The sequence below is a fragment of the Phoca vitulina genome, unplaced genomic scaffold (assembly GCF_004348235.1).
Source record: "Phoca vitulina isolate PV1807 unplaced genomic scaffold, GSC_HSeal_1.0 scaffold1, whole genome shotgun sequence".
Classification (NCBI taxonomy): domain Eukaryota; kingdom Metazoa; phylum Chordata; class Mammalia; order Carnivora; family Phocidae; genus Phoca; species Phoca vitulina.
The window spans coordinates 34,335,290-34,362,342 of NW_022589704.1; the positions used below are offsets into that span (position 1 = coordinate 34,335,290).

The window sequence follows — 27,053 nt, forward strand, 5'->3', positions numbered from 1 at the left end:
GGTACACAGCATGGAGAAGCTGTCTCAGCCTTTCATGATCCTGCCCTTTTGTAGAAGTCCATTCTTAGAAAAACTGTGTGTGGTGGGGCTGTATGCTGCCGTGATGCTCTCGGCCCTGCTTTGGAGTGTTTTCTCATTTGTCATCACAAACAGAGTGGAACACTTACCCAGTCTTCCCATGTACCTTCTGGATTTTTCTTAATGATGGGCTCAAGGCGTTTCAGAAGGATCTGACAAGCGTTCTTGAAGGGGTAAAGAAATGAAGCCTCATTAGAGAAGAGCCGGGTGGTTGGGATTTGTGTGGAAGAATAGTAATTGATAATTGATTAGGTTGGTGAATGTTTCTGGAGTGCTTGATACTCATACATTGGGAACACAGAGACAATAACAACACAGTCCCTGACCTTGAGAGTATCAGTTACTGCAGGGTTTTTTTGTTTTGTTTTGTTTTGTTTGTTTTTTGTTTTTTAAACCTCCCTGGTTCATTTCCTGTGAAAAGACGGGCTCAGCTGAATTTCTACTTTCAGGTCTCCTTTCTATTTGTGCTCTTAATTCCTTCTCTTTTTCTACATTTTTAACTTACACCTTCTTTTGTATTTTCCAGCCATTAAAATCAAAGGAACAAAACATCTTATTTTCATTCTAATTTGTGCTTTCCAGTCTGCAACAATAACATGCCAATATTCCTGTAGGTCTGAAATATTATTCAAGTCTCTGTCCATCCTTCCATCTGTTTATCCATCCACCATCAAACTACTGTAATGAAGGCCTTGGTTTTGGGTGTGAAGTGAGAAGATAACTAAATTTGTCTTTATAATAATCTAGATCCGCAAGGTTTCCGATCCTTAACACAGAAACATAAAGCTCTAGAAGATGGGTTAATGCTTAGTTTGCGTTGACAACCCCCATACGCACTGAACTATTCCTATCTTATGTTTGATCCTACCCAAAACTGGGTCTCAAGAATTTGAAGTTTCCTACACATTTGTTCTGAGTGAAAAAGCCCCTAACAAGTGTCTCTGTGAAGATCAGATGGATTTGAAAGTGGTTCCTTTTGGTAGCATAAGTGCAGTTCTGAGAATATGCCTCTCCACAACATCCCAATGGGAAAGGTGGACAGTTTATAACAGAAACATGACATCACTTCAAAAGTACATGCGATCAGGGGCGCCTTGGTGGCTCAGTTATTAAGTGTCTGCCTTCGGCTCAGGTCATGGTCCCAGGGTCCTGGGATCGAGCCCCACATCGGGCTCCCTGCTCAGCAGGAAACCTGCTTCTCCCTCTCTCACTCCCCCTGCTTGTGTTCCCTCTCTGGCTGTCTCTCTCTGTCAAATAAATAAATAAAATCTTAAAAAAAAAAGTACATGCGATCAGATCTCTGAATTAAGGAATATGGGAGTCATAGTCTATTCTGAAAAAGTGAAAATTTAGCAGTTTTTAAAAATATCAGTTAGAAAATAAATACAAAGGATAGGTATGAGTGCTGTGGTTGAATTGCACTGACGGAAACACTTTAATTGAACCAGATCTACTGAGCTGGTGTTCTGCCTGCTTACCTGCCTGCAAGAACTTGTTTGTGTCAGAGACTTGCCCAGCTCTGCATTACTCGGTACCCAGATTTCTTCTTTGTTTCTCCCAGCGACAGAGACTGTTTATTCACCAAACTCCATTCTCCCCTTGTTCCATAGTAGCTGGGCCTATGGTGTACTCCTCCACATTTTCCCAACCTCCCTTGCACTTAGACATGGCCCGAGACTTGTTCTGCTGGTGGATGATTAGGGGAAGTGACTTGCATCACTTCCAGGTCTGACCTCCATGCTTTTTCCCTGATGATGATGCTCAGGGCAGGCTTGAAAGCCACATGTTGAAGGTGGAGGAATTGCCATTAATCTCAGGGTACTCTAATGACGAAAGCTCCCTCTGGACCGTTACGTGTGCAAGGAAGGGACTTTTGTCGTGTTTGAGGCACTGTATACTATGTGTCTATGTGTCACCTCAGTTTAGCCTACTCAAACTAGCCCACTCTCCTGACATTTTGGTTATCCTGAGACTATGTTTACTGCCACGGATGACTTCTCTGAAGCCAACTGCTTGCGTCTGTATCCAGCTAAGCAAACCAGCAATATGGAAAAAGTTCGGAAGGGAAAGACAGGGGACAGCACCTGCGCAGCTCTGTCATTGACATCCGAACCAATGGAAGCTGCTGTAGCAATGGTGTTGGGCACTGTGGCCGTACTTGTTTCACAGATGTGCATAGAAGACATGGGTATTTTTAATTCACGGCTGGCCACCTATGTGAAAAATAAATATTTTCAAGTCTGGCAAAGTTTTCTAGGAAGAGTTGAGTCATTTTTTTTTTTAATTAAAAAACACTACCATTTTTATTACATCCATGAAATCCTTGAAAGCCTAAAATAATGTGTCTTAAAAAAATGAAAACCACTTCTTAGTAGAGCCTCACGCTGATTTTTAAAGTGTTTTCTTGGTAGGATTCCATAATGGTTCTTCCATTCAAACTTAGTGTGTTTAGGATGTGAAGGATTTCCTTTGTTTCTGAGTTTTATTTGGTGGCATTGGCAGGAAGAGAGAGATCGGACTGACTGGTTCAAAGGTTGGTCTTAAATCTGTTGGTATGAGCATGCGATGAATTTCAAATAACCCTGAGGGCCTATCTTCTCTCTTGCCCTCATCCCACCTTATCTTTCGATTCTCCCCCTTGTCTTCTATTTGTTCCCTCCTGTTTATACTCCTCTAGTATTTGCTGTTCACTGCTTTCTTTTCTGTTCTTTTTCTTCCAGTCTCTCTAGCAGACATGTGGAAAGAAAGATATTTAATCACAAAGAATAAAAAAGAGAGAAAGAAAGGGAGGGAAGGAAGGAAGGAAGAGAAAAAGCATTTTTTTGGTTTCTTTTGTCTTTTAGTTTTGGCAAAAACACTTTCTCCAGACGTCTACGGTTATGGACTTGTTCCCAAGTGCTAATCTAGAGAGTAGTGCTGTTGTAAGTTTAAGTTTCCCCAGAAAGAGGCAAAATGAAAAAAAAAAAAAAAAAAAGGACAATTTTATTGGTTCTTGGTGATGAAGAGCCAAAGGGAATGTATTGGGTCCCCTACATGGGAAGGACAAGTGGAGACTGTGTCACATATATATGCATCTAAGTCTTTCTGGTATTATCAGCGACCTCTCGCTGCCTCTCACATTTGCTTTTCTTCCTACGATGGCTATGTTATTTCCAAGAATAGGCATGCTTCCTCGATGGCACAGGAAAATTGCCTCTGACATCCCCTGACTTATAGCAGAGGAGCTCAGCAACCATAAGGGAATGCTAGTTCTTCTCTGTCAGCATCTACACATCAGTCCCAGGAAAGGATCTTGGTCCTGTGCCTTCCCCCTGGACCCATCCCTGCAGCCAGTGGGTTCGGGAGCCATGACTAGCTAGGCCTGGCACCTGTGCCTCTATCTGTGGCAGGAGTTGGGGAAAGGAGGGAAATGGGGCTAAAAGGTACCAGAATTGAGGAGTCCTTTAGGACTCTATGGAATGTAGGGGGTGTATTCCAAAGGAGCTAAGGGGCTGGATAGTCAAAAGCTGCAGATGTGTACTATAATAATCTAATAAATTTGTCATAGTGAAATTTATTCAATTTAAAGGATTCTTCTTTTTTTTTCCTCTTGAGATATCTTCCTACTTCATGTATATGTATGTGTGTGTGTTAAACTATACTTTAAAAATTATAGCATGATAACAGTTGATGACTTACTTGTCCTTACTTGTCCAAAATGTATATTAGCAACCTAATGTTGTTGTCCAAACTTTAGAAATCATGCATACTGGTCTCAAAATAGAAAAGCTGAGAAACTCCTACTCTAGGTAAAGTCTGGTGGGGCACCTACCACAGTGCTCCAGGGGCTCATTAGTGGTGTTTTCACTAACAACCACCTCCACCCATAAAGCCTGGCCATGCTCTAGGACTATTTGTACATACGTGGGATTTCTGCTACCTCAGACATTCCATTTGATACGGAAGAAGTTTTTCAATCAAATAGTCAAGATCTTAGGGTTCGATCATCTCCCCTAAAATTAGTGCCAAATGTCAGGCATGTCAACAATGTATAGAAAGATTAACGACTTAATTTTATGTAGCTTACCTGCAGCATTTTGGTGTGAATACCTTGTCCCAGTTCGTTGCCTCCATGTGTGACCAATACAGAGCCATCTGTGTAGATATGAACGAGAGCAGCTGCCTAGTAAAACAACCCAGACGGCACTGCTCAGTGCAAGTTTAGTGAGATTGAATATAAACAAATGAGGTAGTGAGACCCCCGTCAGAGGGTCAGAGAAGCAAACTTTCCTGGTGGGATTCTGATGTTTAGTTCTGTTCTGTGCAGAAGTCACCTGTAAAGAACATTCCTGTTTAGGAATCTGGTTTTATTTATTTATTTTTATTTTTTATTTAAAAAATTTTTAAAGATTTTATTTTTTTATTTGAGAGAGAGAGAGAGCATACATGAGCAAGCGTGAGTAGGGGGAGAGGAGGGAGAGGGAGAGGGAGAGGGAAAGAATCTCAAGCAGACCCCACACTGAGCATGGAGACCGACATGGGGTTCGATCTCCCAACATGGGGCTCAATCTCACGACCCTGAGATCAGAACATGAGCTGAAACCAAGAGTTGGATGCTTAACTGACTGAGCCACCTAGGTGTCCCAGGAACCTGGTTTTAATAGGCGCCCCTTTGGATACTCAGGAGTTATGAGTATTGGTTCCAACTATTTGAAAGTTACTCCCCTTCTTAAAGTCTCTGGCTGACCGTTCAGCTAACTAATTAAACATTTGTTAAGTACTTGACACATGTTATGTTCCAACCTGCGCTCAGCTCTGGATATACCCAGATGAACAAGATGTGGTTCTTCCTCAACATTTAGTAGCTCCCACTGTAATGGGGGGAGAGGGTAGAGAGCAAGTCATAATGCAGAATGATTTGTGAGGCAATGGGCATGGTATAAGGGGCCCTAGGGACCTGGGAGGATAGATCAAACTGCTTTTGAGAAGCTTGGGGAGGGGTTCCCCAAAGAGACAACTGAATGGAATCATAAAAGGGAAGAAGGGTTCACCACTGGGCAAGGTGGGCCAAAATCCCCCATTGTCTGTATGGGAAAGCCTAGCTCCTTTTTACAATATGAGGTCTTTTAGGATTTGGTCTAGTGTACTTTTCCAGTTCCATCGCTGTCTTTTCCTGCTTTGCCTTACTGCTGCTCCTTCCTGACCTGTGCTCATGCTTATGCTGTTCTCACTTCCTGGCCTGCTCCCCAGCCGTCAGACCCACACCTATGATCTCCGTTCTGTTAAAGCTTCCCAAACACTTCTCATTCCCATCTGGGAAGGATCAGTTACCTGCTTCTCTGCACTTCCTCTTACAGGGGTGAACTGGGCTGATTAGTGTCCCCTGCAAATTCCTGTCCACCTGGAACCTCAGAATGCAACCTTCTTTGGAAATAGAGTTTTTGTAGATAAAATTGTTAAGAGGAGGTCATAGTGGATTAGGGTGGGCTCTAAATTCAGTGACTGGTGTTCTTATATGAGACTGTGTGAAGACACACAACAAAGAAGGCCACGTGAAGATGGAGGCAGAGATTGGAGTGACATGGCCACAAGCCAAGGAATACTGGGAGACACCAGAAGCTGGAAGAGACAAGGCAGTGTTCTCCTCTGGGGGCCTCTGAGGAGCACTACCCTGCTGACACCTTGATTTTGAACTCCAAGCCTCCAGAACTGGGAGACATAAATTTGTTGTACGCCACCCAGTTTGTGGTACTTTCTTATGGCAGCCACAGGAAATGAATACAGGGGGTGACCAGCTCTTCTGTGAGAGTCTCAGGGAGGAAGGGCACTTGGTCTCGTTCAGTTTTGTGTCCTGTAGAGAACTTAGAGCAAGTCTGAATCACAGAAACACTAAATAAATGTTGAATTGGACAAATGGAAATGTGTTATTTTTCATTCCAGGAGGAGGAGGGAAAAAGGGGGAGGAATTAGGATTTCAGTCTATTCTGTCTCAGAATGGCTTGGAGGAGCTTTGGGGCATCCAGGCTTATAGATGTTAATAATAGCATTTATCATCGTGGGCCTTTTGACTCCCTCTGACAGTGCTCCCCATGCCTAGTTTGGAGAGTAGGTGTTCCAGCTTTGTGAGTCATCAGCTGCCCTGAAATAACACATTTCAACTCTTAGCCTGGTGATTCTTGGATGCATCAATTTGGAACTCTGTGAAGAAGCTGGAGGCCTTTCAAATAGAGCTTTAAAGTCATTGCTTGATTTAAGGATTTGTGTGTGTGTGTGTGTGTGGCGAGGTAAGGAAGTTGGCTCACATAGATGATGGCAGAGAGTAGACTGTGGTTTAGGTGAGGGGCAGCCATCCAGGTGAGGGGAAGTGTTGTATAATAAAAAAATAAATATATGTTCTTTGTCCCTGATTTTTGGCACAGAGGTCCAAAAATCCTGGGAATTTACTGTCTTTTGTCTGCTGTTCAGATCATTCTTGGGAGAAGCCTAGATAGCTTCTAGGGAGTGGGAATTGTTGCCAGAAAAACCAAACACAAGGTTAGAGGGTTCCAGCTTTCAGCCCCACCCTCTGACCTTCAGGGAGGGGAGAGGGACTAGAGATTGAGTTCAATCACCAATGGCCAATGATTTAATCAACTGTGACTATGTAATGAAACTTTCATAAAACCCACAAACAACTGGGTTCTGGGAGCTTCTGGGTTGGTGACCACAGCCACAAGCTGGAGGGGAAGGGCATGAAAGCCCCATTTGCCTCTCACATAACTTGCCCCATGCATGTCTACCATGTGGCTATTCTTGGGTGGTATCCTTTATAACAAACTGGTCATAATAGTAAGTAGAGTGCTTTCCTGAGTTCTGCGAGTTGCTCTAGCAAGTATCAAACCTAAGTGAGGTGGGTAGTGGAAACCCCTGAATTTGTAGTTGCTTGGACAGAAGTGTGAGAGCTTGGGCACCCTACTTTTGCTGGTATCGGAAATGGAGGCAGTCTTGTGGGACTTAGCCCTTGATCTGTGCGGTCTGTGCTAACTCTGGGTAGTTAGCGTCAGAATTGAATTGAACTGTTGCACACTCAGTTGGTGTTGGAGGATTGGTGCAGAAAAAAACACAACATTTGGTATCAGAGAAAAAAAACCCCACAGGCAGATATCTAGAATAACTTACGCTCCAGCTGTTGGATTAGTCCAGGCCCGTAGGTGTAACGGTCAACCTGCCCGCACCTCTGTGCAGAACAGGCACGCTGGGCCTGAACAGGAGTGTGACTCAGGAGACCGGCGAGTCTCATCCTACTGCTGGAGCAGCCACAGCCCTGCGAGGTGCGTCTGAGACCTCCTGGGGAAGGGGTGTGGGCTGCCTTGGATAGCTACACAGTGCTCCAGTAACCCTGCCAAGTGCTTTACATCTGTTAGCTTGTTGAGTCCTCATCAGTCCTAAGAGAAAGGATTATTATTCTCATTTTATAATTGAGGAAGCTGAGACTCAGAGAGGTTAAATAACTTGCTCAATATTACACAGCTAGTAAGTGGCAGGGCCAAGGATTTCTTAGGGCCACCTGACTGCAGCTGCTTAGGGCTTGGGGGCAACTGCTTTACTCCCTAAGAAGGATTTCCTTGGACAGGGCAGCTTCTGTGGTGTGAGCACGTGCATGTGTCTATTGGCTGCTGGTAGTTGGGTGTAAGTGGGAAAATGCTTTCAATGGTATACGCACAGGGAGATCTAATGTATTTTTAGATTTAGATTTAGATCTAATGCACATAAGATTTTTCCAGTTGCGGAGTCTCTGCTTCTGGTGGACAATAATGGGGAGGCAATACCATTTCCCTGTTTTGTAAACAGCTTTCCCATACGGGACCCATTGGGATTGCTGGGAACACTTGTCTGTACCAGTCCTGTGTTATTTAATGGACTCATCTATTTGCACCTTTCCTCCTCCCTTCTGGATGTGGCCTCTGAGTGACTTGCCTCTTCCTTTTGCAATCTACCTGGAAGGATTTTTGGACCATGCACCCCTGTTTCCCCACTAGAATTGACACAGATTCCTGGGAGAGGCAGCTGGAAACAGCCAGCTTGTCAGGACAACATGCAGTGACCTCTCTGCCTAGACTTTGGGGAACCGAGGAGAGCTGAGGGGTCTGGGGCACAGACCGGGAGAGGCCCCACTCCCTGCCCAAGCCGTAACCCCTGGGCTCAGAGAGCTCAGCACCCCAGGCCTTGTGGGCTCTCATTCCCTTCGGCATAGGGATGATTTGGGGTGGGGTGGGGTGGTGCTTGTGGTCACTGCTGTGTCCTGGCAGCCATGCTGGTAGCAGGCTTGCTGATGCCATTTTCTGACACCGAGACATTTTTTCTACCGCACTGTGTTGAACGAGCTTGTAGATGGGGATGCTGCTCAGGAGAGTTCTTACATTTCTCCCAGGTGCTGGGGAGGGAGGGGCTTGGTGCCTGGGAAATGTGACCCTCTCCCAAAGTCAACGTGAGCTGACAGGGCGAGAAGTGCATCTGATGTGAGGGTTATTCACCACGTAGAAAAGCCTTACCTGATGATAGCTTGTTGCAGCAAAACCGACTGAAAACTTCATGGGGATGATTGCCATGCCTTTCTTCTTCCAGTAATTCTTCTTGTTAAACTCTTCCACTTGCATTCTCCTGTTGTGAAAGGAAGACTTGTCCAGACACTCATTCCAACATCTGATCAGGGTCTCAGGGCTGAACGCTTGTTTGTAGATGGTTTTATCAACTGTTTTGTACATGTTTTTCTCCCTAATCTGAAATGGGTGAGAAGTTGAGTTGATAGTTTATGGTAAGACAGAAACTGACTGCAAAAGAGAGACTTGAAAAGCTTCCCCATTAAAACACAAACTTTGGTGAGGAGAAGACAGGGTGCTGCTTCTTTCTTTGAACAGCATGTGCTTTTGTAAAAATAATGGGAGTTAGGGGCGCCTGGGTGGCTCAGTCGGTTAAGCATCTGCCTTCAGCTCAGGTCATGATCCCAGAGTCCTGGGATCGAGTCCCATGGCAGCTCCCTGCTCAACGGTGAGCCTGCTTCTCCCTCTGCCTCTGTCCCTCCCCTGCCCTCCCCTGATTGTGCTCTCTCTCTCTCAAATAAATAGATAAAATCTTTAAAAAAAATAACGGGAGTTATTTCTCATCTCTTCTTCAATGTACCAATCAGGGTTTCTCCCTCCTCAAGTGGAGGGTAGCGGTAGTAACTGGTCCCTGGAGGGCAGCAGGATGGAGAGGCTGAGGGAAGAAGATACGCCTTCTTTCCTACAAGGTTCAGAGGATGAGGAAGAGCTGGTAGATTGTATATAAAAGCAAGGGTTTATTGTCATAACTGAAGATTTGTCCTGCTACAGAGGAATAGCATTGCAGCGAGTAACAAATAGCAGATCTACTCTAAGCCTTCTGATTGCCTCTGGAATGTGTGGTCAAATCTTTTTAAAAATGTATTTGAATATGGGGTGTTGTATGTCCTGAAAGCATGCAAGATTTGATAAAGAAGGAGAGCCCACTGAGATGTGCTCAGGAAGTCTTCATTCTCCCCATTTCGCTCTAGTAACATTAAATAATTATCATTATCAGCAGTAACATTGGAATAATACCATCCAGTTTGTGGAAACAAATGTTTTAACAAGTGCTAGCTCATTTGATTCTTGCAGGAACCCTGTGTGGTGAGTCATATCATCCTTGTTTCATAGATAAGGAAACTGAACCACAAAGAGGTTGCCTCTCCTTGCTGGAGCCGCTCCATTTGCCTGGATTACCTTCCTATTATCTGTGCCTATTATTCTTCAAGGCCTATCTTAAGTGTCATCTTCTCCAGAAAGTTCTTGCTGACTCTCCTCCCCGCAAGCCAAAGTGATGTCTTTCTCCCTTGTACTCATAGAACACTTTATGTGACTTCTCTAGGATAACTATGTTCTTCCTGGTACCATATGTAGGTGTTCTCCTGTGTGTAGGAAGTACCCTGACAATCACAAACCTGCTGGTCCTCTCTGTTGAACTTGGGGGCCAAGGGGTTCAAAGGGCAATATATTAAGTGTGGCTTCTGGAGCAGAGAGACTATACTGGGGAAACAGGGAAAAGAAGTGTAAAAAGTAGGCTAGGGCCTAATTGAAATGTGTGAAGGCTAGAAAGCTGTTATTAATAATTATCTCAGTTGCCAGTGGCCTGCCTCTCTCTGGCCTAGCATCCTGTCTATACTGTGCACCTTCCAGGATACTGTACAAAATAATATTTTTGGAGGGCATCTTTTGGCAGTATATCTCTCAAAAATTTTCAAGTATACTGGCAATTCCACTTCTATAAATTTATCCTTCAGATATATACAATAGGGCAAAAATACATCTATATTTTGGTCTATCTGTACCAAGATGTTTCTTGCAACATCATTTTAACAGCCCAAAATGGGTAACAACATAAATGTGTATCATAGTGGAGTGGCTAAATAAATTATGGTAAGTCCCTATTACATAATGCTATTCAGTTATGAAAAAGAATGAGTGGATCATTCTATTGACACAGGAAGATAACCGTGGCCTACTGTCAAGCAGAAAAAGTATGATATGCTTATCATGGTCCCATTTTGGTAACTAATTCTCTATGTACACACACACACACACACACACACACACACATATAATACATCAATGTTTACATATGTGTGTATGAATCTAGAGGCCTGGAACAATAAACATAGAATTCTTAACAATGGTTACCCTTGATCAATAGGGATGATGGGATGAAAAAGGGGACGTTCACTTTTTATTTTAATTCCCTCAGTGTGGTTAGAATTTTAAAAAGAGCAATTATTTTTGTACAAATTAGAAAAAAGAAAGAAAGAAACAGAAAGTTGTTTGCATAAGGATGTAGGAAGATAGTGGAAAGTCATTTCTTTCAGGTAGCACTTAATTTACCTCAAATTCTGAGCTGGGGCTAATTTGAGTGGTTCTTCTAGGGTCTTTCCTTGGGTAGCTAGTTTCCTACCTCATCTGATTCTTCACCAACCTTGGTTACAACCTTGATTACAACCTTACTTTTTCTGACAGAAGGCCACATTTGGCTGCCACAGCTGTGATGCAAGATTCTGTTATCAGGGTTCCTTGTGGGAAGCCAAATCCATGAAAGGCTGTATTAGATGGTAGATTTGTCATGCATGCACGGCCCCGGAACCTGAGGTTGCGGATTTTATATGCATTTTCCAGCTTTAATATGAGAAATTCTGTTACCTAAAGTGAAAGGAGATATTAATATATATTGGACAATACTTTGTTTTTTTTCTGTAAAAGTCAAGTACCGAGTCTAACTGCTTGTGGAACTTGGGTAAGTACTTGAAGAAAAATGCTCCGTAAAGACTCATCTAGAAGTTCTGCATTCTATTCAGGATTAAAGATGGTGCTGGTTTCTGATGCACATACCAGCTCAGAGTCATCCAGCATGCATCCTCCATTAATGAAGCACTCAATATCCAGAGCTTTGATTCGCCCGTTGTTCATGAATCCCACCTGTCACCAAATGAAGGACATATTATGATCTGTTTAAAATTTACAAGCCAAGTTTAAGTCACAACCCAGCTCTAGGATTGGGCACAACTGAAGGCAGACTCTGCTCCCATTTGCTTGGTGGTGTACCACTCCTGGCCATCCCCTTTTTTTCATTGCCTGGCTGACAAAGGCCTCCTGACCTGAATTTTGCTGAGCCCTATCCTTTTGAGGCATCATTTTCTGGCTTCACAGTCAGTATGGAATTCCAAAGTCCTTGCTTGCCTCCTGGTGTATAATTGCTACCCTCTTCTTCTTTATTCCTGGAAGAATCTCCTTCACTGTTTTTTTTTTAAGATTTTATTTATTTATTTGAAAGAGAGAGAGAGAGAGCTTGAGCACAAGTGGGGGGAGGGGCAGAGGGAGAGGGATAAGCAGACTCCCTGCTGAGCAAGGAGCCCCACGGTGGGCTCATCATGGGGGCTCGATCCCAGGACCCTGAGATCATGACCTGAGCTGAAGTCAGATGCTTAACCAACTGAGCCACCCAGGTGCCCCAAATCTCCTTCACTTTTTGTTAGTTTTCCTTCTAATTTAGTCTGTAGTTTCTCCCCCTTGTGGAAAAGTCTCTGGAATTCCAGAGTGCATCTCATTATGGGAAAGCCTTGGAAGCTGAAGCTGGGGAAGGGACATGAGAACGGCTGCTCTCATTTTAGGGAGCTTAAGGATGTAACAAATGTGAGCTAGTGCTACTGTTCTTATTGGGACTCAAATAAGCACCTTGCATTTTTCTGATTGAGGATGTAACAAATGTGATTGTTTGTGATTAAGGATGTAACAAATGTGAGCTAGTGCTACTGTTCTTATTGGGACTCAAATAAGCACCTTGCATTTTCCTGAAGTTGCCACTCCCCTCCCACCCACCTAGACCATTGGTCTGCACAGGCCAGATGGAAAATCTCCCGCTTCCTGGTGTAGTTCCACCAGAAAAGGATTGGCCCTGGTACCTGTGCCTTTCTGAGGTACAACCGTATGGCTATCATCATCTATGGAGATAACAAAGCAGAGCACTTAGCACGTGTAGAAAAATCCACAAATTCAGAATTTATGGTAATTTTGACAAAGGTTAGGCTGAAGTTTACCTGTGACTTTTCATGAAGAAAGGACTGCTAAGCAAAATGGTATAATAAGTAAGGTAGTAGAGAGAATTCTTAAACTGTTTATAAACTTTTCAAGAATTTCAGAAGAACCTATTTACACATAAACACCTATTATGCTAATTTACAAATAGCTCTGAATAACCCAGCAAAACTTGGTTAGCTAGGTTTGAATGAGGATCTCACTCTCTCTATATATATACACATACTGACACATCTCTCTCACACCCACAGCTTACTATATTGGAAGTAAAATTATATTTCTTTAAAAATAAAATAAAATTTGGATTTTCTAAAGTCTATTTCCCTCATTTTAATTATATTTTACATTACTATAATTACCAAAATATTTACAGTCTAGAACCTTCTTAATAAAGACTAGTACTAAAACAGTCTCATAATGCAATATAAATAAAGTCTGATTTATAACTCAGGCCAAAACCAAAGAACTCAACAACCACCATAACAAAACACACTGCCATAATCCTAGAATGTGCCTCTACATTATTCTTGGTGCTAGAAGATAATAGTAGTTGTATTCATCTCTGTGCATTTGAAGGCAAATAAAAAATTTAATGGCCAAGTGTGGTCCTTTTCTCCCAAATTATAAAAATTACTAATGCCAATGGAAGAAATAAAATGGTGCTGTGGTATGGCTTTAGTAACCCAGGAAATACAATACTTTAGTAATCTAAGGCAGTGACCTCAGGTAGAGTATCTAGCTATGTGTATGCTCTAAGCAATTCCCAGATAAAACGTCTTTGATATAGAAACATTACATTAGAACTATCCTAAGAACTCAGTCACAAATTTGAAAAGTACTATTGTTGTCAACTAGATGTTAACAGTATTTTTAATGGTGCTTATGCCATAGTTGTATAAAATGCAATGAGTGTGGTTTGAAAAAATATAAAATTATTTCATTAGTTAGTGGATTCTTTTTTTCCTATTTGCAAAGAACTTTTGTGACACTTTCATAACAACTTAGTGGAAACACTTGTAAAAATGATTTTGTAGTTACAGTGGTAAAATTGTTTCCAAACATTTCAACTGCAAAATATTTTCTTTTTTTAAAATATTTTCTTTTTAATATTTTTCTTTTTTTTTCTTCTTTAAGATTTTATTTATTTATTTGAGAGAGTGAGAGAGAGAGAGAAAGAGAGAGAGAGTGCGCACGTGAACATGAGCGAGGGGGGCGGGGAGGGCGGTTAGAGGGAGGGGCAGGCAGAGGGAGAAGCAGACTCCCAGCTGAGCAGGGAGCCGGATGCGGGGCTGATCCCGGGACTCCAGGATCATGACCTGAGCTGAAGGCAGATGTTTAACCGACTGAGCCACACTTTTGTGTAGGTGCCGCTACACAAAATATTTTTATAGTCAGGAAGTTTTGGTATAACAAGTCCTTGTAGCTTCTTTCATTTTTTGTCTTTGAGGAACCACCAATGAAAATCTTATTCCTTCAATAATTTTTTATCATTTGAAATTGTGTTATCATTCAATTTCTTCATAATCTATCCTAGATTTACTAAAATTTCCTCATAAAATTTATGAGTATTCAAGTACACAGCATTTTCATTTAATATTTTAGGTAAGATTATTGTTTTTAGAATGTAGCAAAATCAAAATAATAAAAAATTATAAAACCACTCAGATAAAATGAGGTATTTTAATAATTTCACCTTTAATACTCACTTTATATTTTCCAAATAATGGGTGCCTTCCCCCTGTTATTAGCATATCATCTTCACGATCAAGAACAAGACGAATGGGATGACCAGTTCTAAAGAAAACAAATCTTAGATTCTCCACCCTTTCCACCCACCCATCCATCCATTCCCTTATTCATCCATCTACCCATCTATCATCCGCCCACCCATTTATTCATCCCTCATTTAACTATCTACCCACCCATCCATCTATCTACCTTTCTACCCATCCATCCTACATCCATTCGCCCACCCATTTATCCAGCCATTCATTTAACCATCCATTCCCTGAGTGCATACAATGAGCTGGGCACTGATATGCAACCATACTCTCTGAGCACATACAATGAGCTGGGCACTGATCCGAATTAACATGTGACCAAATTACTACTGTCGCTGTAGCCTATAACTCAATGGTTGGAGATCTAGCTAAAGCGATTAATGTCACATGCCAGTTAACTTGTGTTCTTTTTTTTTTTAAGATTTTATTTATTTATTTGTCAGAGAGAGAGAAACAGCACAAGCAGCAGGGGCAGCAGGCAGAGGGAGAAGCAGGCTCCCCGCTGAGCAGGGACCCCGATGTGGGACTTGATCCCAGGACCCCGGGATCATGACCTGAGGTGAAGGCAGACACTTAACCGACTGACCCACCCAGGCGTCCCTAACTTGCGTTCTTACGGCTTCAGATTTGATGTTCACCCAGATCCAGCCATTTTGCATATCCCCACCACTAGTTACAAAAGAGAAAGAGTGCAAATAGATAAATGCAAACTTAACAACACAACTGCAAAAACAAGGCCAAGTACTTGTCCTTAGCCTGCTGGTTAGCATCTTCATTTCTACCCATGAACGCTACCCTGTTGGCCAAGTTGGGCCCTCAGTATTCGGAGCGTTAGCCTTTCTGTATCTCTAGGGCAGTGGTTCTGGACTCTTTGGAGTGCAAAAGAATCATCTGGTATTTTGGTGAAAATTCAGATTCCTGAGCCTTAGCACTAGGACTCTCATTCAATACATTGGGGAGGGGCCCTAGAATTGGCATTTTTCTCAGTGATTCTTATCAGGTATTTTCAGGTACGTGTTGAAAACTATAATTCTGGCACGAGGTTTCCTTTTTTTTTTTTTTTGCTTTTTTGTGTTTGTGTTTTTGTTTTTTTAATGGTGAAGACTACCTGGAGCATCAGTTAAATGTAAAGTTTCTGGGTCCACCCCCTGGTGATTCTGATTTGGTGGGTCTGGGATGGGGAGGCAGGGATTTCTATGAGCCTGGGAGAGTCTTATTATCAACAGTTTGGGAAGCCTACTCTGGGAACTACCGAATGCATGCAGATGTGCGCTAAGGCAGGCTTGTAGCCTAAGGCGCTGGTTCCCACACTTGGCAGCACAGTGGCACCACCGGGGTAATTTCAAATACAGTGATGCCTGGATCTTTATGGGGCAGCCTAGGCATTGGGATTTAAGTGCTCCCTGGATGATTCAAATGTGCGGTAATGCTTGAATAGTCTTAAAGGCACAACGCCTAGTGGGAGCATGATGAACTGATTATCCCTTGCTGGGTTCTTGGTGGGTGTGAATAGAGAGGTTCATTATGGAAAGAACTAGAGATGGCATTCAGATCTTGTGATTTTCCACCTCTCACTGCAGAACAAGACACACATCTGAGTGCTTTGGGAGCTAGCTCTGAACTACACAGAATTTGTCAAAGGAAGCAGGACCTTTGAACTTTGTGGGCTGACTGGGGCTCTGACAGTACTTTGTTACTACCAAGAAACAGTCGTAGAAAATGAACAAGGATCTGAAAAGCTAGCAACTGGAATAGCATAAACAGCAAAAGAGCAAGCTTTCTGGTTGGGGTTAGCCCGGGAACTTTCTTTGAGGATGTCATCTATCATTAAACTAACATTGAATAGCCAGCCCTTCCCAGGTGCAGAGAGGCAGAGGGTGGGAGCCTTTCTTTCCTCACTCCACCCTGTCTGCAGCTAGAGTAGGAAGGAAAAGTGGGGGAGGACCCACCCCCTTGGTGTTCCACTTGGGTAGGATACTTGTCCCACCCCTAAATGGGTCACCTTCCTTGAAACTCAAGGCCAGGGCAGCCTCAGCCTTGGAACTATTTAACTAATAATATCACTTTTCCTTTTTATAGCAAATTAGCCTATTTGAAGTCCTGTGTACATTCGACTTTTCAAATAACTCTAGGAGGGTGGGTACTCTATCTATAATTATAAAGAAAAAGAGACAGGAGCCTGAATTGCCCAAGGACACTCAGGTGGTTGTGACAGCAGTCCAAGTGACCCTCAGTGACTCACTGATTTACCCTTAGCTCTGTACATTTTATACCCTCCTATATCCCCTAGTGCACTTACTTGATAGCGCCCACAGCTGCAATAGCTCCAAATACGGCTGGTCTTCCTATTTTCCCGCCAAAACCTCCACCCACCCGTTTGACGTGACAGATGATCCTATTGATGGGGATGTTTAAAGTAAAGGACACTGTTTTCTGTAAAAGTTAGATAATGGAAAAGTTTTCCAAGAAATGGCAAAGAATCCTTTTGTTTTCTGAAACAACATCATAGCAATATTCATCCATACCTACTATCAGAAAAACAACAACAAAAAACTAAGATAGTCTAAATCTGTCTTGCAGAGCTCTATTGAGTTCATAAACATCGTTAATCTTACAGAACAGCCTTTCCAGCAGAAAAATGGTATTTTCCAGAAGGGAAACTGTTTGAGTCCTAGATTCCTGTCAGAAGCTGGAATCATAGCCAAATGCCTAGACCTGAAGTCCCAACAAGGTGAAAATCAGCAAACTCAGGACAACTTGCTAAAGAAGATGTTTGCAGCTAAAAACCCTAGGGCAGTTTGCAACTGGGAAATGAAAATGTGCTACAAAGTGATGTGTTCACTCCAAAGTTTATCTGTAATGATTATTTTAGAGAAAAACCACATACGGGATATTATTTAGTGTTGTTATCCAATCATAGAGCTCATTTAAGCATGCTGCAAATGAATGCTCTCTTTAAATCTCAAGTGACTGTGGCTGTTCTTTTTTTTAAATTTGATTTAATTTATTTTATTTTATTTTAATTCCAGTATAGTTAGCATACATATTATATTAGTTTCAGGTGTACAATATGGTGAGTCAACAATTCTCTACATTACTCAGTGCTCATCATGATAAGTGTACTCTTAATCCCCTTCACCTCGACTGTTCTTTTATTTACTTGACAAGACCAGACAAAATAAAAGTGTTCTGGTATCTTAGCTGCTCCACTGGGGTCTAGTACCTGGACATCAAGTTTCTACAGGTAAAATGGCTGCCAACTGTGAGGCTGTGGGCATCAAAGGCCATGATGGAATTAGGAATTTGGGAAGGTAAAGGCGATCCTGGGCCTTACCTGCACGTGGGCTGGATCCTGTGTTGACACATAAATGTCCAGTTCTTCGTCCTCTGCCTTCGGAATAACAAGCACACTTTGTATTTCCATGTAAAAATGTTCCTGTCCTCCAACATGGACCTCTCCTGTTAAGTGCAAGATAGGGAAATTCTTGTTAAGTGCAAGATAGGGAAATTCTTGAAAGCGTGTGCTAGTTGGAAACTACTATGTTGAGGAATTGAAAAGCAAGTAAGATGTGGACTGACCAGTCTGGATTTGTTCAGACCAAGGAACTGATGGATCAGGCATTTGTCCTGTGGCAACAGAGGGCAATCTGTTTCTGAGATTACAGTTTTGGATAACAAGTTCAAAGTGTCTGGTTCTATTCCTCTGTCCTTGACTAATCAAAGTGCTAGGGATTTTTCTTCTATATATTCTGTTGCTCCCCACCCCCCACCTCTAAAGGCAACACACACACACACACACGCACACACTCTCTCTCTCTCTCTCACACACACATAATCTGAGAGGAAGAGCTATAAGAGAAATTTGTCAAAGTTCTGAGTCTTTAGAGGATACCCTTCTGAGAGAAAATCACATGTTCTCAGTATCTGCTTTGAAATAGAAATCGTGCAAAGATTCTATTAAATATCCTGAATCACTTACCTTCAACAATTTGATCAGCTTTTTCAAATGCCTCCTCAATGTTTCCTTGTTCAAGTTTTTTTTCAGGGCATAGGAATGAGTTGTGCTTTATGGCATCCTAAATGATAGGAAAAAAACACACAAGCCAATTAAAATTTTTTTTCTTCCTATGGCATTTTTTTTTCTTAATCAAAGGCCAGTAAACTCCCTAAAATAGCCACGAAGGGAATCATCAAGCAAGGAAGTACTAGAGTAGTGGGCTCGTGGTAGAGATGAGATGGATATCAGAAGGACGTCTTCTAGACTGCAGGGAAAACCGACAAGAAGGATTAGGGAAATGTGAAGAATTGAGATCTGGGGATGCTATGATGGCCCAGGATGATAAATGCTCATTTCTCATCTTCAGTGTGGATGTCCAGGGAACAGGTGATAGGTCTAACTGCAGTACGGGTGAGGTTCTAGGCCTTCCCTCTTTAACCTCTCCTTGAAGAAAAATACTTGTGTAAGACTTCGGTAGCTCACATACAAGAACCTCTAACTCAGGGATCTAAAGAACTGAGGCCAAGTTGAGAGAGAAGACTCAAGTCCTAACACATCTCTGGGCAAGAAAGCCCAATAGACACTGTAGGAAGTTTGTTCATTTCTTTGGGTATTTGGCATATCTCGTAAGGGCCTTTCTAGCCCTTTCTTCTATGTTTTCTTTCCGACAATAGTGTGAACTGACTACACATGAAGACTGGAAGCCATCCCACTCTGAGGCTCTGTGGATTCACCTATTAACAGCTGATCCTTGCTGAGCCTTTTGGCCCAACGTGATTTTCCATACTTCAGAATGGCACCTGTTTCCTGCATTCTTACTCTCCAATAGCCTTAGAGTTCATCATCTATCTTGCTCGTTATGATAATGATGAGAGCTGCCAATATTTACCAAGGGCTCGCTTTGTTCAAGCACTGCACAATACACAGCACATGTATATGCATTCTCACATTAATTCCATTATGATCTCTCTTTTTTCCAGATGCAGAGACTGGGTTTAGAGAGGTTAAATGCCTTTCTTAAAGTCATGCTGCAAATAAGAGATGGAGGCAGCGTTCGAGCCCCAGCTTAGCTTTCAGAAGCCTCTTGCCTGGTGAAGAATACTTGATTTCTTAAAGCAGCAGAAAATGTGTACCAGATAGTGGACTTTTTCATTTTCTTCTACACCAAAATCTCACTGAGCCACCCGAGTTCATGTGGAAGTATGTTTATCGCCATACTGGAAATGCGTCATGAGATCATATAATCTTGTTGTAATATGTGCTTTGTTTAGTGAGGATTGAGTATGTGCCAGGCACTGTGCTAAGTGCTTTCCATGTATTAACTCATTTAGTCTCGTAACAGCTTGATGAGGTAGGTATTATTATTAGCTCCATTTTACAGGTGAAGAAACCATGACACCTTAACTCGCTGAAGGTGACACGGTTAGTCAGGTGCGCATCCAGGGTTCAAACCTAGCAGTTTGGTTCTAGAACCTGTGCTTTTAGCCACTACCCTCCACTGCCTCTCATATATACAGCATTGAAGTGAATGAATGGGTGGATGGGTGAGTAAGTGTTGGTATGTATGACTATTTTGTTACCTACTTTCATTCACAAAAGAAATTTTTAGCTGACTCTGGACAGTCCCATTCTGAGAGAACTCTAGATCTCTAACCATTCTGAGTCCCAGGATATTTCATGGTTTTTCTTCTGGGTGCCATTTCCCCCTTGAGGAAATGGGATTAGAACTGAGATTTCAAAAACTGGTATTAGAATCTTAGTACAACCCAGGGATGGAGAGTGAGCCAAGAAAAAGGGTCTGGACTTCTTGCAAACTTGGCAAAATGGGAATTTGGAACAGAATTGATTTGGTTTAGAAAGATCAAGAAACATGACCTTTTTAACACTTTGAATATTGAGCAAGTTGTACCTTTTAGGCACATTTAAAAAATGTCAAGTGGTTCACTGGGGCCTTTGAAAAAATTCTATTTTCTGTCACAAGTGCACAAATAAGAAAGCTTTTCTCAGCTCAGTTACTCTGAACTTGTCCTTCATTGAGTTAGAACCTGCAAATCCCAGTCTATATCTGAATTTTCTATTCTAACTTCATTCTTTCTGCTTTGGAAATAGCATTTGTATTCCATCAGCTAGACCCAAAAATAAGAGGGGAAATTTCTGTGGAATTCTATCATGAAAGTCACTCTGTTTTTTTGGCCCCACCTTGAAAACATGATCGTTCTCAATATCCATTCTCATCATCTTACCCAATTTTTAGTGGATATGTAGTCACCTGGCATAAAGTCTACATTGCCCAGCTCCCCTTGCATGTAGGTGTGGCATCTGACTAGGTGTTAACCAATGAGATATGGGAAGTGTCCTTAAAGGGAGGGGACATGCCCTTCTTCATCATCTCATTCTCTCTGCTGTCTGGAATGTGGACTTAATGGCCAAAGCTTCAGCAGCCATTGTGGACCAAAGTGTGACGTGGAGTATAGAAACCATGCATGATGCAGCAACTAGATAGAAGGAGCCCAGATCCCTGAAACATAAAACCCCAAATAAGCCCTGGACTGACTACTTCTAGATCTTTTGAATGTGAGAGAGAAAGAAACTTCAATTCTTGGTGTGTTTTTTCCCCCTCATTTCTTAGAGCCAAAGCTAATTTTAATTCATACAAGTAATACCTTCTAGAGAAAGCTGATTTTTCCAGAACGAGTCAGTGACAAGAAAAAGTTAGAATTAGTCTTGCATCAAGAAATTTACAAAGGTGGGGGCGCCTGGGTGGCTCAGTCGGCTAAGCGTCTGCCTTTGGCTCAGGTCCTGATCTTGGGGTCCTGGATCGAGCCCCATATCAGGCTCCCTGCTCAGTGGGGAGCCTGCTTCTCCCTCTTCCTCTGCCCCTCCCCCTGCACATGCTCTCTCCCTCTCTCTCAAATGAATAAATAAAATCTTTAAAAAAATAAAAAAAGAAATTTACAAAGGTGCTTTTGATTCTACAACCTTACAGGAAAGAAACCAGCCTCCCCGGCTTACGTTGATGGTCAAGATTACTGGCTCCAGATCTTCATAGGTAATCTTTATCTTTTCAAGTGCACTCTTTGCTTGTACATCTGTCTCTGCAACCACAGCACAGATGATGTGGCCCACGCAAAGCACCTGCAGAAAGTATATGCCTGAAGCAGGTAGAAAAATATCTGTAGAAATAGTCTTACTCAACAGTGGCTGGTGTCTTATTTATTCTTGTTTAGCAATAATAACCATACTGGAGGTCACATTCAACCACATGTGCTTGGTTAAGAAAATTAATTTAAAAAATAATTTAAATAATACAGATGATTCCATTGGCCATTTTACTAAATGAATGTCAGCCCCAGAGTGGATGTGAGATTGGCTGTGACTGGAATCTGTTGTGTCCTCTGTCAAGCCTGGTTCACACGTGTCATCTTCATGGTATGAGTTATCATCGTAGAATTTAAAGAGAAGGAAAAGTGTTTTTTGTATAGTGTGATTCCTGTTACGAACTACCCTGAATCCCCTCCTTCTTCCCAAACTCCTATGTTGAAGCTCTAACCTCCAATGTGATGGTATTTGGAGACAGGGCCTTTAAAGGGGTAATTAAACTTAAGTGAGGTCATCAGGGTGGAGCTCTAACCCAAAGGACTGATGTTCTTACAAGAAGAGGAAGCTACCAGGGAGGCTCATCTACAGACAGGAGGTCGTGTGGGGACTCACTGAGAGAATGACTACCCGCAAAGCAAGAAGAAAGGCCTCGGGAGGAACCAAACCTGCCAACACCTTGATCTTGGTTGATCAGCCACCAGAACTGTGAGAAAATAAGTTTCAGTTTTGTTAAAGTGACCCAGGCTGTGGTATTTTGTTATGGCCTCCTGAGCAGATAATAGAGCTCTTAAGTAACAGCTGACCTCTTCGCCCGGAGTGCAACCAAAAGAACAGTGATTCGTTTCACGGTTGGAGAAACAGTCCGTGTGACTCACTGAGACCTGACAGTACAGCTAACACCTGCTGAGAGCCTTCGGGGGCCAAGCACTGTTGTAAGCATTTTACATGCATTAGCTCATTTAAATCTCACAGTAACACAACGGTGTTGGTGCTATGATGATTCCCATTTTGCAGATAATGATGCCCAAAGGCACACAGCTAGTGAGGGTGGAGCTGAAACATGAACCAGGGTAGCCTGGTTCCAAAAGCAAGTATTCAATGAATAATCGTGGAATTGAATTAAAAGGTCAAGGATGGCAAGAGCAACTTTATAAAAACTGGCCTGTGTAAGAGTCCGTGGAGGTGGGGGTGTGTATGTGGGGTTGGTCCAGGAAGGGAGGAATTTAGTATAGATAACGGAGTAGCTGTATTTTTTGTACTCTCCTTTTTAGGTTTTTCTAGGGTATTCTATCCTGTACAGTCAGCTCCTACATTCATTCTTCAGACAAGGATAAACTGACTCAAGAGCACACAGTGGGAAAACTAGGACTTGTTTTTCTGCAATAAAGATGTTAGGTGTAGAGAGAAGCTGGAAGAATTGGCACTTCTATCCCCCAATGGGGGGTGGGTGGAGGGGGGCGATTGCAAACCAGCTCGAGGTCGGACCTTGGTGATTATCTGCACAAGGTCGCCTGAGAAGGCGTGCTCTGTACCTCATCTACAGCCATCAGCTTGTCATCCTCAGTCCCACTGGTGCCCGGCATGTCCTCAGCTGTTATCACCTCGACCACCCCAGGTAGTTCAAGGGCCTCAGACCAATCAATTGATCTGAAAAAAGATAAATATTTAAGAAGTAGAAATCAGCAAACTTCGAGGGCCCCAGACCTAAGGGAAAGATAGAACATTGTTGAAAATAAAAATTACAACAGCTTAGGTCCTGACCAATAAGAGCTGACCTGCCCCAGGATCCAGGAGGTTCCCTGCTGGGTTAGGGTAACACTTCAGCTACTGGAGGGGAGCGAGGGTCGGGGCCCATGTGGCTGTGGCAAGGGACTTTCTTAGGAAGCTTAGGACACCGGGCATTTACCATTCAGAAATGCAGTATTTCAGGGTTTTATCACCAGCTGAGTATCGCCCTACTCTGAGTTACTCCTGGGAGCCAGGCCTGAGGCTCCAGCAGAGAGCTGAGGTATTGTGAAGTTAGAATAGAAGCAAGGAGCCCATAACTACTATTTTTGTTCTCTCTTTCTTAATGGTCATTTCCAGATACCCTCCCTTTCTGCTCCTGGGGATGGTGACCTTTTCTTTATTCTTTCAATTTTAGGTTCTTTGGGTTTAGGACACAGCAGAACAGGCACATTCTTCTGAGGGAAACTGCAGGTGTGCTTTTAAAAATTTTTTTGAAAGCTTTCCATTTACTTACATGATTTTTGCATGGGCTCTGGTACTGGTCACCAAAACCATGAAAAGTTCTCCATCCACCATTGGAATGTCATCACAAAATACGGCTTCACATGTAGCATGTTTCAGACCTGATAGGTGCGTGATGGGACGTCCAACTGGGTCTTGGAGGGATTGGTGAGAATCCACACTCTGCAGAGGGAGACAAGAGTTGCCCTGGAAAACCTGAATCTCCGCAAGCGGCCTGGCCAATTACCAACACTCCTGATTCAGGATTAAGAAATGAGTTGCCCTCAGGCAACAAACACTGGAGTGGGTCAGATGATAAATGTGACAATTTAATGATGTAACTAGCCTGGGGAATTGTCCTGTCAGTTATGTGGTAATGCCGACCTTTTGGCAGAATTGTGAAGTAGGTGAAGGGGCACCCTAGCTTTTCCTTTTGGCATCTTCTGTTTCCAAGTCGTGCCTCTGTACTGCTTTATTCTGGAATTCAGAGGGTCTCCATGTCCTGCTTTCTTACCTTTCTCATGACCAAACTGTTCACAACTAAACTGATCATGATGATGAAGCCTAAAATGATATAAATCCCGATGGTAGGGGACCAAAATCTAAGCCAAAACCTTGAGCATCAACTTGAACGGGGCCTGGGGGAGGGGAGAGGGGAGAAGAGCTAATGGAATGGAGTCCACCCAGATCCAGACCAAGGTGCGTTGGCTGCCCCTGTAAGTGGCCCAAAAACATCACTGGGAGGATAAGGAGATGGAGGTGTTTACTCTGGAATGCTTCTCAGGGATGATCTGTGTGTGTGTAGATGGGGTGGGGGGGAGGGGCTGGGTGCTAATAGATAATAATGGATACTTTCTATATTGTCCTTCAAGAAGGGTGGGTTCAGGTACTGGCAGGGCTCTTGCTTTGCTGACTGGAGATCAGACATTTGCAATCAGGGCTGGAGGCTGAACCTTGCTACTGTCTTACTCAGTCCTTCCCCCACACCTGGCTTAGGTGCTCTTCAAACAAATGCCCAAAGAACATCAGTCGGAGGAGATTATCAATTATTAGTCAGATGGTCAAACCATTCCAGGTTGGTTCAGCCTTGAGTATGCATAGTGGTAGCTCAGGCCTGATTCTAGATACAGTGGCTCCCGGACTTGGCCTAAACAAAGGGCAATGTACTAGCAAAAACTAGAAAGTCAGAACTGTAAATCACAACTCTGAAGTGCTTGCTTAGCTCACGTAGCTATAGCTTATCTCTTAGTTCCTAGGTTCCCATTAAATTATACTCACTGACCTGGTACCTTTGGACTCCCTGGGGTCCTGTGACAGGGAAATCTTCTAGAGCACGTAGGAATTGGTCTGAAATTTCAGGATAATGATGGCTGTCCTGAGAGACAATTCAAAACAATAAAGATGAACCGATTAGCCTATGATTAAACTGGGCTTTGATGTGTGTGAAAATGACTTGCCTACAGTATCCAAGAAATTGCAAGCCCGGGGTAACCTGGAGGACCAAAATCCACATCACCTCCCAGGATCTCCCTTCCTTTCCACATAAAGAGGAACTGGACTGACTGATTTGAATCTGATCCTCCAGTCACCCTGAGGATGGAGAGGCCTGTCAATGAGCTGGGTAAAGGCAGGAGATGAAAGAAAATTGGGGACTGGATCAGCCATCCCAGAATGAAATGGAGTTCACTGTACACAAAAGAGCCCACATCCTGATTGCTTTTCTCAACAACGCAGCAATTCAGCAGTAAAATTGGGAAAGCTCTCTGGGTGTCTGAAACACACCAAGTGTTTTGATTCAGAAATTAAATGGCAGGATGACTGCCCTGGTGAATGTGGTTGGTGAGGGTCTACCTCTGAGTAAATGAAAATTGGGGACCTTGGGTGACGTGAGGAGTGTTGGAGTGGGGTGTGGTTGGAAACAGGGGGTATAAGGTAGGGTGAGAGTTATATTCATAGTCAGGGAAAGAAATAGAGAGTGAGAGAACGTTTTGTTTTGCTTAACTTATTCCAGAAATTTACAATCAGAAAGTCTAGAAAGAAGCCACTTAAATATTTGCATACAAATAAATTTTAGTATTTTTTTGAAAAATAAAATTTTATCTTACATTTTATATTGAATATAAAATTTCAGAACAGGCAAACCTAATCTCTAGTGCCATGAAGCGGATCAGAGTTTGCCTGGAGGCAGGGCTGGGAGGATTGACTGCAAAGGGGCCAAAAGGGACTTTTGGGGGTGATGAAAATGCTCTATACCTTGTTTGACGGTGGCTATGTGGGTTTGCACATTTGTTAAAACTCATTGGGTTTAAATAGGTGCATTTTGTTATATGTAATTATACTGCAGTAAAGCTGAGTTGAAAAGAAAAAGAAATTGCACACTGCGGGCAGGGGCCCCGCGAGGCCGTGCGGCTCAGGACACGCAGTGAACGTCTAAGAAATGCAGACAGCCTGGCATCCTGAGCCTCACGTAGCAGCCCTCCAGGGCTGAATCCCCGAAGGGGGGCTGGCTGGGAGCTGACAAGACCCGCCTCAGAACAGGTGACAGGTAACGGCCCAGGCTGCCCACAGACAGGTCGCACACGGAGCGGGAAGCTGGGAGCTTTTGGCTGCAAGGAGCCCAGGAATGCCAGAGCACTTACAGGCATCAGCTTTCCTAGCCTCTTCAGTTCCTGCAGAACCTCCAGGTAGCATTTGGAGAAGAAATTGACCACCAGAGTCCTCTTGAATTCCTCTCTCCCCCCTGGAGCCCAGCCTGGGAGGGAGACTTCTTCCAGAAGCAGCCTGCAAGCTTCCTCTAGCATCAGCTCATTCCAGGGCCTGGTGGGGTTGGAGGCCGGGAAGGGACGAGTTCAAGGGCAGTTTCAACAGCACAGCATGTACTAGATATTGGATAGTGACAATTTAGAGAACCCCCGGTCTCCTTTTATGAGTTGGAAGGGAACTTAGAAATCCCCTAACCAAGCCCTTCAGGAAAATCCAGGCACCGAGGGCCTGAGGGTCATGGCAGGGTGAGGATGGGACCCTTTCATTGCAGCATGAACCAAGCATGTCCGAGAGCCAGACCACGCTGGAGCCAGGCATTAGACAAAGAGCCCATTAGGGACAATTCCATTGGGAACTGGACAGGCCCTTACTGAGGAAGAAATCGAGTGTTCCCGAGCAGCAGGTGCAGCAATAGGTGCCCTCGGACACCGGCTGGTGTGGGTTTGCTGGCGTGCTGGTGTGCGCGTGAGGACGGGGGCTGAATGCGGTGCCGGGCCAGTTTTGTTGTATCCC

General features: G+C 43.2%; 1 protein-coding gene across 1 annotated transcript in view; it reads right to left on the bottom strand.

Moving 5' to 3' along the window:
- Positions 1-27,053, bottom strand: part of LOC116639550 (aldehyde oxidase 2-like) — a 77,635-nt gene that overhangs the window by 19,974 nt on the left and 30,608 nt on the right. Inside the window, 15 exon segments of the mRNA XM_032416098.1 lie at positions 168-242; positions 2,163-2,291; positions 4,145-4,240; positions 8,589-8,816; positions 11,088-11,279; positions 11,469-11,555; positions 14,378-14,465; positions 16,752-16,885; positions 17,787-17,911; positions 18,432-18,528; positions 21,462-21,584; positions 23,081-23,195; positions 23,791-23,960; positions 25,060-25,152; positions 26,417-26,594. Of these exon segments, the coding sequence (XP_032271989.1) occupies positions 168-242; positions 2,163-2,291; positions 4,145-4,240; positions 8,589-8,816; positions 11,088-11,279; positions 11,469-11,555; positions 14,378-14,465; positions 16,752-16,885; positions 17,787-17,911; positions 18,432-18,528; positions 21,462-21,584; positions 23,081-23,195; positions 23,791-23,960; positions 25,060-25,152; positions 26,417-26,594 (1,930 nt within the window).